The following is a 14,096-nucleotide window of genomic DNA, read 5'->3' on the forward strand; positions in this document are numbered from 1 at the left end:
GCTAATGTAGCCTTAGGGAGGTGCTTTAGCAAGTTAAACCACTGCAAGTTAGTTTGAACATGCACTTCCAAGGCAAGGCTAAAGCCTGTTTTTTTAAAAAAGTGTGTCTGGGCTAAATCCAAAGCAGCACAGGACATTTCAGACTGGCACCACCTCCTCCAGCTGTTTCTGAGGCCATCCAGAGGCCAGAGGCGAGATTAACTAAAAAGTAAAGAGAGGACTGCACAGTTTGGGACTTTGTACAGACATGCTCATAGCGTAGAGGGCGGGAGGGAGGGAAGAAAGGAGGGAAGGAGGGCGTTGGGAGCTGAGGCCCCACCTTTCATTCCAGCAAAGTGCACCAGCCGAGCTGGAATGAGTCACAGACACAGGCGCTCAGATTCCCCTAGGTGAGAGACTGACTTCTCTCTCTGGGGAAAAAACAAAACTCGGGTGCTCACTCCTTGGGAACAGCCTTGAGAGGGTGTTGGAGCCCTCAGTCTGCCGTGTCTGGTCTCTCCGGTCAGGGCTGGGTTTCCCTCATGTATGGCAAGAGCCTTATGCGTGCTGTGCTTCTCCTTGGCATACAACTCACAGGTAAGCTCACTGGTGGGCTTCCCTCCGCATTTCCTCCCTTATTGCCTATCTTGAAAAGCTGGGACTCTATTGAGTCGCAAGAGGTTTTTTGTTGTTTTGTTTTGTTTTTGAGCCTCAGCCACAGTTGCAGTTTGCTTTAGTTTTGACTTTACTAAAACCAAAGGTGGTGACTTGTTTTGGGGGAACTGCTTTTGGACAAACAGGTTTAGGTGTGTTTCAGCTGCCAGTGATTCAGGCACAGAGAGGGCTTTCAAATCTCAAATTACAAACCATTCTTTTGTGGCAACTTTCAGTCTCTCACTGCAGGAGGGACTTGGCATTTGGATTTCTGTGTGAGTCTTGTCTGGGACTGTCAGCAGCACCGAGAAGGCCAAAATTGTTAAGGAGAGAGATCCACAGTGGTTTTGAAACTGCCCTACCATGTGCATTCTAAATGTAAATATCATGGTAAAAACTGCCGTTTGGTATGTTTCAGGAGTTCAGGCAAGCATAAACTTTCTGGGGTTGACTAATTAAATTTCTGCAGAAGACTAGGAATAGTGCAAAATCCACATAACAAGAAACTTTACTGGAAAACTTACCTACTAAAGGACCATTACACATACAATACGGAATGCTTAACATGTGTAATTCATGTTATGATTACATTTTTGTTTCTGCTTTCAATTTTTACTTGCTGATGTTTGTAGTTTTGAAGTGGGTACCCCGAGGCTAGTGTATCATACTGTGGAGAAAGTGAGAGCACTAAAAATGTTCATTGTGAGGTATTTTAGTTGTTATACAGAAAGGGGGGGGGGTCAAGGTAGTGTATAGACACACAGACTCTGGGTGAAAAGAAAGTATGAGAGCTGGGTCATTTATGTTGTTTTATGCCCTACTTAAACATTTACTTCGGTTGTGTCAGCAGTTCTCTTTCTACACATCCCCAGGTTAACCCTTCTTTTCCTTTTCTTTATTGCAGCTCTTTGGCCTATAGCAGCTGTGGAAATTTACACCTCTGGAGTGCTGGAGGCTGTTAATGGGACAGATGTTCGGTTAAAATGCACTTTTTCTAGCTTTGCCCCTGTAGGTGATGCTCTGACAGTGACTTGGAATTTCCGTCCCCAAGATGGAGGATCTGAGCAGTTTGTAAGTCAATTATTGTCATTTTCTAGGGGATCTTTAGTTAAGAAAATAAAACAGTCTATTTCTCCTTGTTCTTCCTGCACTTTTTTTTTTTTTTTTTAAGTAACAGAGGGTAAAGCTGGGAACAATTCTTGGGACAGAGCCTGACAGAACTGAGACTGAAAGGCCAGTGAAAAGGAAAGTAAGTTCTTACAAGAGAGCTAGATAGGGCAATGAGACTTACTGGTGTTTCCACCTCCACCCTCTCAGCCTCGTTGCCCAGGCACTGAATAAGACCTTTTGCCAATTCTCCTTTCTAGGTATTCTACTACCATGTGGATCCCTTCAAACCCATGAGTGGACGGTTCAAGGACCGGGTAGTCTGGGATGGGAACCCTGAGCGCTATGATGTCTCTATCATCCTCTGGAAGCTGCAGTTTGATGACAATGGGACATATACCTGCCAGGTGAAGAACCCACCTGATGTTGATGGGCTAATAGGGGAGATCCGGCTCAGCGTTGTGCAGACTGGTAGGTTATGCAGAGGAAACGGTTTTGGGAAGTGTGAGAGATTGTAGAAAAGAGAGGGGCTATCTTTTGTGATGGCTGGAAGAGCAGAGAGGACTAAACCCTTCAAATCTGGAAACCATGGAGGGAAAGTGAAGAATCCTAGGGTGAAAAGAGAAAGGCTTTGTTTGTGGAAAGAAACAGGAAGTAAAGCAAAGGGACCTAGGGAACCTGTTACAAAAATGGCACTGAGATCGTAAAAGGGAGAGGAAGCAACTTTCTGATAAAAGGGTAACAATCGGTCTGTTCATTAACTCATTTACTTACATGGTGCTTATTGAGTGCCTTCTCTGTAAGGTACTGTCCAAAGTATTCCACATTCCTCTCTCATTTAATCCTCACAACCACTCTAAGAGACAGATACCAATAATGGTAGCTGTTGTTTATTGAGTTGTGTTAGGGGCTTTGCATATCTTATTTAAACTTTACATATCATGTCAGGTTACTGTGCTTTTAGTACCTTCCCCCAATTTTACTAACAAGGAAACTGAAGCTAATAGAGGTTAAGTCACTTGTCCAAAGTCATGTAGCTGATAAAAGGATTCACGCAGGAATTAAATCCAAGCATCCGTTGACTACAGAATTGTGCTCCAAACTAATGCATTGTTATTGCCCACAGTCTATAAAGGACAACCTGGGAAGCTCTGGCAGATAACAAAGAGCAAAGGCCATAACACTTCAGAGTTGTAAATTTGGGTCTGTAAATGCTACCATTTACTAGCTGAAAATACATCTTTTTCTCTCTCCCTTCAGTAAAGTGAAAATAATATAGCAAGGATTATGGTGAGGATAAAATGACATAATGTAAAATTTTCCCAAACTCTTAATTGTATTGAAAAGTATAACAGCTACTATGTATTCAGTATTTATTATGTGCAGGCACAGCATGGAATAATTTAAATGAATTTTATTTTTTATAAGAATGCAAGAAATGGATATTGTTATCTCTATTTTATACATTGAGGAAACTAACACTTAAAGAAGTTAATTATCACCCCAAAGACACAGCTAGTAAATAGTGGAGCTGATATTTAAAATTAGCTTTCTCTGGTGTGCACTCTTAACCAACACACAATATTACTACCCTTTAAAGTGGTATGATTTCCTCCATTCATTCTTAGTACTATTCTTCAAGGCCCTATCAAGAGAGAGCTGTGACTTTGGAAATGTGATCTGAGTGTTGAAAGAAGTAATGTCATACCTTTGGACCTCAGTTTCTTCATCTGAAAAATGAACAGATTAGAAAAGAACACATGGTTCTTAAACATAATGAGATCACTGCTCTTTGAGATCTAATGAAATCCATAGCCCTCCTTCCCCACCACCCCCAAATGTACAAACAGAAAATATGACATGGATTTTGTGGGCTTGTGTCCTCCTCTCCCCCCTCCTTCATGGTATCTAGGCTGGGAACCCCTGAACTAGATCTTCTCCAATGCCTTTCCTGGTTCTAAGGGTTTATTTAAGTTTAAATCAGAAATCAAGCTAAAAGACAGGAGACCCAGGCTTCACAGACTCTAGTTGGTTTAGGGACCTTTACCTCTGGGTTCCCTCTTGCATCATTTACCCACTGCACTATACAGTCCTATGCCACATAATGATGTTTTAATCAACAACGGACCACATATATAAAGGTGGTCTTATAACATTATAATGGAGCTGAAAAATTGCTATCACTCAGTGATGTTGTAGCCATCATCACACCATAGCACAAAGATTGCAAAAAACAAGGCTGTGGTTGAGATGGCAAACAATTTTAACCTAAGTATGGATAAGGATGACTTTTGGAGCTCCTAGATGTGATTTTTGAGGAATTGACTAATGAGGCGTTGTTGGGACTGGAACAGCAACACATGGTTGAAGAGGAGGCAAGGAAAAAGGAAACTACAGGAGAAGAATAAGAACCCTCAACAAAATTCACAGTGAAGGTTTAGCAGAAGCCTTTGCAGACCTCAGTAAGCTCCTTAAAAAGCTTAACAACATGGACCATAACACTGAAAGGTTTTCATTAATAGAGAGGAATCTTCATGGTGCATTATCTGTGTACAAGCAAATTTGTGACGAGAAAAAAACAAACCAAGCAAACTGCCATGGACATATTTCTGAAAAGAGTGATACCTCCTCAAGAAGGGCCTCAGACAGGTCCCTCAGGAGATGTTCCAGGAGAAGGCATGGTTGTAGATGACAGCTGTGTGTGTTATCGCCCCTGAAGACCTAGTGGGATGTGATGTAGAGGTGGAAAATGGTGGTACTGACAATCCTGACTCTGTAGGCATAGGCTAGTGTGTGTTTGTGTCTTAGTTTTTAACAAAAAAGTTTAAAAAGTAAAAAAAAATTAAAAATAGAAAACACTTAGATAAGAATATACAGTAAGTACTTTTGTACAGCTGTACAATGTGTCTGTGTTTTAAACTGTCTTATTATACAAGTTGAAAAGTTAAAAAGCTTAATGTTTATAAAGTAAAAAAGTTACAGTAACTTAAGGTTAATTTATTGAAGAAAAATATTTTCAAATAAATTTAGAGTAGTTTAAGTGTCCAGTGTTTATAAAGTTTACTGTGGTGTATAGTAATGTCTTAGGCCTTCAGTGTTACCACTTACTCACTGACTCACCTAGAACAACTTCTAGTGCTGTGAGATCCATTCATGATAAGTGCCTCATACAGGTGTACCATTTTTAATCTTTTATACCATATATTTATTGTACCTTTTGCATGTTTAGGTATGTTTTGACACACAAATACTGACCATTATGTTATAATTATCTACAGGATTCAGTACAGTAACGTGCTCTAGAGGTTTGTAGCCTAAAAACAATAGGCTATTCTAAAAGCCAAGGAATGTAGTAGGCTCTGCTATCTAGGTTTATGTAAGTACACTTTATGATGTTAGCACAGTGATAAAATTGCCTAACAGTGCATTTCTCAGAATGTATCCCTATCGTTACTGATGGGTGGCTGTAATTACTGACTTACTCATCCATCTTCCCAGTGGGTATGAGTTCCTTAAAGGTAATGTCTTTTTTTGGCTTGATATTTCCATCAGTGCCTGGAACATGGTAGGCCCTTAATAAATTTGAATAAGTGACTGAATGAATGGCAAAGATAGTTAGGGAGAGTTTGGGCACTGGATTGATTAGGTCAGCAACAGCTTTACACAGCTGGCCCAATAGTTCTCATAATTTTAGCTTGCATCAGAATCTCCTGGAGGATTTAAAACAAATTGCCAGCCCCACCTGTCATTCAGTAGGTCTGGAGTGGGGTCTGATAATTTGTGTTTCTAAGTTCTGTTGCTGCTACTCCTAGGACTATAGTCTGAGAACCACTAAAAAGTAGTCTGTACGACCTTCCTATTGCTACTAGAATTTACAAGGAAACATGTTAGAAGAAAGAAAGATTCCATTTAATGATAACAACACATCCTTACTATATCTTTAGATTTCTCATAATCTTCCTCTTTTATAGAACCCTAACTTGACCTTTTTTCTCCTTACAGTACGCTTCTCTGAGATGTATTTCCTGGCTCTGGCCATTGGCTCCGCCTGTGCACTGATGGTCATAATAGTAATTGTGGTGGTCCTCTTTCAGCATTTCCGGAAAAAACGATGGGCTGAAAGAGCTCATAAAGTGGTGGAGATAAAATCGTAAGGCTGGGCAAATCTTTTTTTAACATATACACAAATCTTCACAGCAGCTTTATTTGTAATAGCCCCAAACTGGAAACAACATAAATATCCACTAATAGCTGAAAGGATAAAAAACAATTGTGGTATATCCATACAATGGAATAACACCCAACAATATAAATGAACACACTATTGATATGTAACAAGATGGATTAATCTCAAAATAGTCACAGTTAATTTAAAGAGCCAGAGTCCCCACTGCCCAGATAGCATATTACATAAAATTTTATGAAGTGCATGCTGCTGCTTGTGAATTGTGAGAAACAAGTTTAGAAAGGACTGGGAGGAAAGGGTGTTAAAGGGACACAAGGAGTCCCTTGTGTTGTTGTTGGACATATTCATTATCTTAATTGTGGTGATGGTTTCTCAGGTACATACACATGCTGAAACATCTCACATTTCGCATTTGTGCAATTTATGGGAAAATTTTTTAATACTCTTGTATGGTGACACTTGGTATTTTACAATGAGGCTAAATAACTGTTGAACAGATAGTCTTTCCTTTGAATAAATCTTATATAAAATAATTCAAATTCCAAGTATAGATAAACTTGGGTGTGATTTAATAATTTGACAAAAGGATTCCTAATTTTACATAGATTTCATTGGAGCCTTTCTCTATTATAGAGGACTTGAGATTATTAAAATATGTTATATCAGATGAGTACAAGACTTATTGGAATGATCATACAGTAAGTTATATAATGTCTAATCACTAGAGTGTACACCTGAAACTAATATAATGTGGCATAAAAAATTTAAATCTGTTATGTAAACCTTTTTTAGAATACTGCTTACTTACTTTATTTTTACAAAGGGGGCCAGGAGGGAGAGAAGAAAGGGAGAGAAACATTGACACATAAGAGAAACATTGATCAGTTGCCCCTAACTGGGAAACTGGCCTGCAACCCAGGCCTGTACTCTGACTAGGAATTGAACCCATGACGCTTTGATTTGTGGGATGATGCCCAATCCACTGAGCCACACCAGTCATGGCAGAATACTCATTACTTTTATTGTAACACATACATTTCTAAGAACCACTGACTAAGGCAATGGTTCCAAGTCAGCAAGGGCACTATGAGTCAGCACCTAGGAAAGTCAGCCATGTGGAAATAAGGTGCTCAATAAATATTTTTTAGAGATAAAATTTACATACTAAAAAATCCACTTTTTAAATATTTCAGTCACCACTAGTTCCAGAATATATTCATCACCCCCAAAAGAAATTTGTGCATACCCTTTAACTGTCACTCACTATTTTCCCTTCCCACCTGACCCTGACAACTACTAATATGCTTTGTGTCTTTATGGATTGGCCTATTCTGGATATTTCATATAAATGGAATCATGCCATACTTGGCCTTTTTGTCTGGCTTCTTTGACTTAGTATAATGTTTTCAAAGTTCATCCATGTTATAGCATGTAGTAGTGCTCATTACTTTTTATGGCTGCATAATATTCTACTGTATGTATATGTCACATTTTGTTTTATTCATTCAATTGATGGACATTTAGATTTTCCCCACTTTTTGGCTATTTTGACTAATGCTGCTGTGAACATACAGCTGTAGGTTCTTGTGTAGGCATATGTTTTCAATTCTCCTGGGTATATACCTAAAAGTAAAATTACTGGAATATATGTAACTCTATGTTTACCTTTTTGAAGTATTGCCAGACTGTTTCACAAAACAGCTGTATCATGTTACATCACCACCAGCAATGTACGATGGTACCCATTTGTCCATATCATTGACAGAATTTGTTACTGTCTGTCCTTTTGATTATAGCCATAGTGGGTATAAAGTGGCTTCTCACTGAGGTTTTGATTTGTGTTTTCCTAATGACTAATGATGTTAAGCATACTTCCATGTGTTTATTGGCCATTTGTATATTGTTTTGGAGATATATGTGTTTAAATGTTTTGCCTATTTAAAAATTGGGTTTATTTTAAATTATTTTAAATAATTAAAAAATTACTTTGGAGTATCTAAAAGTGCCTTAATAGATATACAATTTGCAATGATTTTCTCCTATTCTGTGGGCTGTATTTTCACTTTCTTGATAGTGTCCTTTGAGGCACAAAAGTTTAAAATGTTGATGAAGTCCAATTTATCTATTTTTTTCTTTTGTTGCTTCTAATATTGGTGTCATATCTAAGACACCATTGCCTAACCCAAGGTCATGGAGATTTATGCCTATGTTTTTTCTTCTAAGAGTTTTACTGTTTTAGGTCTTACATTTAGGTCTTTGATTTATTTTGAGTTAATTTTTGTATACGGTGTAAAGTAGGAATCCAAATGTATTCTTTTGCACAAGTTGCAGTTTCTTGGTGCTCCCAGCACCATTTGTTTGTTTTCCTTAAGAAATTTTTATTTCTTACTTTCTTACTTTTTACTGAAGTAAGTAGAACTGATTTTAAGGAGCCTAATGAACCCACCTCTGAGGTTCTGGTCTAAATTGAACATAATCAATAAAGAAGACTTATAGGTCAACACAAAACTTTCTTTCTTTTTAAAAATTAAAAAAAATATTTTATTTATTTATCTTTAGAGGGGAAGGGAAGGAGAGAAGGAGAGAAATATCAATGTATGGTTGCCTCTTGTGAGTCCCCTGCTGGGAACTGGCCTGCAACCCAGGCATGTGCCCTGACTGGGAACTGAACTGCGATCGTGTGGTTCACAGGCCCAAGCTCATCTTTTTAAAATTTTTTAACTACAATTTACTTTCAATATTATTTTGTCTTGGTTTCAGGTATACAGCATAGTGGTTAGACAATCATATATTTTACATACTGTTCCCCTTGATATTTGCAGTACTCCACTGGCACCATACAGAGCCAAAACAATATTACTGACTATATTACTGTCTCTACACTTTACCTTATATCCTCTTGACTACTTTGTAACTGCCAATTTGTATTTCATCCCCTCACCTCTCTCTCCCAGTTCCCCAACCTTTTTCTCTTCAAAACTTCTTTTCTAAATGAGTAGGATTGGAAGTAAGATACTAGTGGTAAACTAAGGCACCTGCGTCCTTTTAAATCCCTGGAGACCCCAAAATATACTACTCCCTTCTAAAAATATTCTGAAAAAATGTCTGAGTTCAGATACCCAGGGTCATGTTAAGGCATGAGTATTATTAGTTAGATGGCACTAGTGATATAGCTCTCTGTAAGCTTGGATCTATGCCCAGGTACATGTAATTCTTTCCAAAATATGGGGGGAAATACCTTACCTGAAGCTTTGTAAGATTTGCCTCCCTTGTTTCCAGTACTGTTCACTTAACATTAGTTTGTTTGTTTGTTTGTTTGTTCCAGGAAAGAGGAAGAAAGACTCAACCAAGAAAAAAAGGTTGCTGTTTATTTAGGAGATACAGACTAACATTCTTAAATGGTAAGGTTCACAAAAGGGTTAATTTCTTTCCCTAGCTTTGTGGCTCATCTCTAATGCAGACTTCCCAGATTATATGATTGTTAGGTGTTTCCTATATGAAATTTGAGGAGCTGGATCAGGGAAGTAAAAGGCTATTAGTAATTATGGATGGCTTCCTCTTTGAGAGTGATTTGTACAAATTATTAGGAAGCTAGACCATTAAAACTGAGAGAATTCTAGTATTATTTGAGGCTTTGAGGGCTATATTTTTCATCCAGAATAAGAAATTAACTTTCAACATGTAAAAAAATGTTTTTCAACAAAAGAACTAACATCTGTTTGTTTTGTTTTCTTCTAAATCAGTCATGGCATTAACAGAGTGACTCAATAGATGGGCCTGACATTTTGGCAGAACTATTGTACAATATGGAATGGATTTCAATTCCTCTCACTTAGTTACTGGGACCACAAATGCAATTTTAGTAGTGTGTAATTTTGTTTGATCCAATTTTAGAAGTATGTGATTTTGTTTTTCCAGTTTTGGGGTTTATTGGGCTTAAAAGGTAGGATGATTAAATTTTTTAATATAATCAGAATTTCTTCCACTTTTTGCAATAGGTCCACTATTATTATTTGCAAAAAAAGGTAATCTTTTAATAGCCTAAAACTCCAGTGAAAGACCTTAAACATTTATAAAGTAGAATATGGAGAGAAATGACTCTATAGTAAACCCATGAAAACAAATGAAGTATCAGAAAGATTTTACCAAGGGCTATTTACTTTTAAAATCAGGGCAATTCTCTAACATGTGGGTCATGGGAAAATAAGATGGTGGCTCTTTTATGTTTAAAGAATTTAATGAACTAACAGAATCAAGTATAACACATGATCCCTGACTGGATGAATACTAGTTTGAATAAACTAGTTATAAAAAGATTTTGGGGGATAACTGCGAAAGTCTTGAAAAATGTTTGAATATGAATAATATTGTGGAATTATGAATTAGGTATAATAAGGATATTGTGGTTACACAGAAGAATGGTTCTATGTGTAAAATGCATATTGGAGTATTTAGGGACAAAAAGGCAGTAATTTGTCAGCTAAAAAATATACTGAGGCAAAATACTTTAAATTATGTGATGGGTGAATTCCTGCCTTCTCTACTTTTCTCTATGTTTGATTTTGCTTATAATAAAAGAAAGGGAGGGAGGGAGGGAGGGAGGGAGGGAGAGATAAGAAATGTTTGTATTAATGAGCTATGAATCATCCAAGTATCCACACAGTGGACACAGTGACTATGAATTAAAGATGCTGACTCTGAGAATGATCAGGAAACTTCTTTTAAAAGTTAGGTTAGGGGGAGAATAAATATGTTTAAGAATATTCTCATACACAATGAAAAACAGATCTAATGATACGTATGCAATTCATAATGCTAAGTATTTCTAACGCATTCTGCCCAAATGCATTATTCATTTAAACTTTTGTATTTCAGGAGGCTGAAGATTTCCAAGGACCACAACTCTGGGATAAGTTGAAGTTGATGGAAGCTTTTCTTTGTCTTTTCTCAGTTGTGGCCTGTCTTCTAACCAGCTCTACAGTACATGTCCACCTAGACAAGCAATATCCCTCTGGAGCCAGCACAGGGCCACTCTTGAGCAGATACCACCAGACTCACATCCAGGCCCATTACTAAAGATTTATTTAATTTAGAGTGCAAATAATTTCAAATTAGCTTTTTTACACTACAAAGCAACATTTCTGCTCTTAAATACTGCTTTGTAGATTATGACTTGTATATACACATACTGGCAGTAAATGGGATAAAAGCCAATATGTCTATCACGACATTTTCTTTTCCATATTAGTTTCTTTAGAACAGCAATTTTGGTACTAAATTTAATGTGTTTACTTTTTCCTTCTCACACTCTCAATTAAAAGTGAGCTATTTCTCCCAGCTGTTTGTGATTAACAGAAAATCTTGTGTTTAAACTGTTAAAGAACAGTTTGATTTTTACGGCTGTCCTTAAGTCTGAGACAAATCTTGTTGTATTGAATTTTAGTATCCTAGATGAAAATATTTTCTTTTTTTTGTCAGTTGATCTAACGTCTACCACAGAGCCAGTACAAATCACAGAGTAACTAACAAGAGGGTACCTAAGTACTAATAGGTTGACAAATGCCACCCTCAGGATGAACTGCGTGTCACCTTTTTCTCTGTACTGTACAAAGCAGGTCTTTTTTGAGCAGTGAATGACTGCTTAGCTTACTGTGTCCTCCCTGTTTCCCCCTGCCCCATTTACATTATCTATAACAAAAGAGCAAAGTCTACGCTCATTCATATGTAGGCTGGAATCATTAAGCAATTTAAACAGAATTCAGGAATAGTATCTTATGACTTTAAGAACTTAGGGCTGGTGAAAAAAAATCAACCCTAAATGATAATAATTTTGTGCAGTGTTATACAGAGCTCTGAGGATTGGAAAAAATGCTTAAAATTTTTTTCCTTTTCTTTTTAATTTGCTTGTTTGGGGAGAATTTGGTAAGGGGAAAAGAAATACCAAAACTAACAGAATAAAATGGACTTTATTCTTCTCCCCTGAAACAAACTTTATTCCCCCCCCTTATATTAGTAGATAAAAGAAACTTTGTAAGTGGGCTCTGAGAAGAATGTTTTCAAAAAACTTTATTTATTTATTTATTTTTATAGAGAGGGGAAGGGAAAGAGAAAGAGAGGGAGAGAAACATCAATGTGTGGTTGCCTCTCATGCATCCCCTACCGGGGACCTGGCCCGCAACCCAGGCATGTGCCCTGAGTGGGAATCCAACAGGCAACCCTTTGGTTCACAGGCCCGAGCTCAATCCACTGAACTATCCTACAGGGTGAAAAGAGCTTTTTAAAAAGGGGTCTAGTTTCAAGACTTCCGGCCAAGATGGACTGTGCCTCCTCGCCCAACCAAATTTAAAGACAACAAACTTTTAGTAACAAAAACACAACCAAAACACAGAAAATTGAACTGTACAGAAGTCCGACAACAATGACCCATTCAGCCAGACTGTTAAGAGGGGTGGAGTCAGTGACTGGCGGAGTGGGGTTGCACAGGGAAAAGTGGCCAGACTGACCCAGGTGTGCAGGTGGAGGTTGGCAGATCCCAGGTGTGGGGTGACAACAGGCAGGCCCAGTGAGGGCTCAAGGTGGCTGGCTGACCAAGGTCACACATTCACACTCAGATAAACCAGGCAAAGGAGTGAGCAGTGAGACAGACCGCACAAACCAGGGCCCCAGCAACAGGCATTAAAGCCTAAAAGCACCAATTGGAAAAACTTTCCGGGTGGAGGTGCTAGGAGCCCACACACCCAGGAACCAGCATGAGAAGGGCCCAATTTGCTAGTGGGAAGCAGCAGAGGGGACTGAAATCCAAGAGAGAGCAGAATAAATGCCATTGCCCCTCTCTGACCCCATTTCCACATACAGCGTCACAACCCCATGACTGGGTCGCCGCACCCTGGCGAACACCTAAGGCTCTGCCCCTCACTGCTCAACAGGTGCAAACAGACCAAAATATAAAGGCTCAAGAAGAACAGCTCAAAGCCCCAGAGTCAATACTTCTAAGCAACCAAGAGAGAGCCAACCTATCAGATACACAGTTCAAAATACTGGTGATCAGGATGCTCACAGAACAGGTTGATTTCAGTCACAAATTAGAGGAACAAATGAAGCCTAAACTAATTGGAATGAAGGGAAATGCACAGGAAACCAATAGTGATCAAAAGGAAATTGGGACTCAAATCAAGGGAGTGGACCAGAAGGAAGGAAAAAAATGAACAAACAGAAAAAAATGAAGAAACAAGAATTCAAAAAAATTGAGGAGAGGCTTAGGAACCTCCAGGACACCTTTAAACGTTCCAACATCTGAATTATAGGGGTACCAGAAGGGGAAGAGGAAGACCAACAAGTGGAAAACTTATTTGAACAAATAATAAAAGAGAATTTCCCCAATCTGGCAAAGGAAATAGACTTCCAGGAAATCCAGGAAGCTCAGAGTGTCCCAAAGAAGTTGGACCCAAGAAGGAACACACCAAGGCACCTCATAATTACATTAGCCAAGATTAAAATGAAGGAGAGAATCCTAGAAGCAGCAAGAGAAAAGGGGACAGTCACCTACAAAGGCGTTCCCATCAGACTATCAGCTGATTTCTCAAAAGAGACCTTACAGGCAAGAAGGGGCTGGAAAGAAGCATTCCAAGTCATGAAATCCAAAGACCTACATCCAAGATTACTCTATCCAGCAAAGCTTTCATTTAGAATGGAAGGGCAGATAAAGTGCTTCTCAGATAAGGTCAAATTCAAGGAGTGCATCATCACCAAGCCCTTATTATATGAAATGCTAAAGGGACTTATATAAGAAAAAGAAGATGAAAAATATTAACAGTGAAAGGACAGCAAACACACAGTTATTAACAACCACACCTAAAACAAAAGCAAGCTGAGAGGACAGCTAGATCAGGAGTGGAAACATAGAAATGGAGATCACATGGAGAGTTAGCAACAGGGGAGTAGGAGGAGGAGAAGAGGGGAGAAGGTACAGAGAATAAGTAGCATAGATGGTAGGTAGAAAATAGATAAGGGGGAGGGCAAGAATAGTGGGGGAAATATAGAATCTAAAGAACTTGTGACATGTGGACATAAACTAAAGGGTGGGAATGGTGGGGGAGGGGTGTGCAGGGTGGAGGGGAATGAAGGGGGAAATGGGACGACTGAAATGGCATAATCAATAAAATATATATAT

General features: G+C 38.5%; 1 protein-coding gene across 1 annotated transcript; it reads left to right on the forward strand.

Moving 5' to 3' along the window:
• The first annotated feature begins 311 nt into the window (after nt 1-311).
• MPZL2 (myelin protein zero like 2) lies at nt 312-11,964 on the forward strand. The gene is made up of 6 exons (XM_037057483.1): nt 312-576; nt 1,538-1,704; nt 2,001-2,211; nt 5,743-5,890; nt 9,252-9,327; nt 10,802-11,964. Exons 1-5 carry the CDS (start codon nt 522-524, stop codon nt 9,313-9,315), a joined length of 645 nt encoding a protein of 214 aa, XP_036913378.1. The 5' UTR covers nt 312-521; the 3' UTR covers nt 9,316-9,327; nt 10,802-11,964.
• Nucleotides 11,965-14,096: the final 2,132 nt, after the last annotated feature.

This window comes from Sturnira hondurensis, unplaced genomic scaffold, assembly GCF_014824575.4.
Source record: "Sturnira hondurensis isolate 20B ecotype Veracruz unplaced genomic scaffold, ASM1482457v3 Scaffold0009719, whole genome shotgun sequence".
NCBI lineage: Eukaryota > Metazoa > Chordata > Mammalia > Chiroptera > Phyllostomidae > Sturnira > Sturnira hondurensis.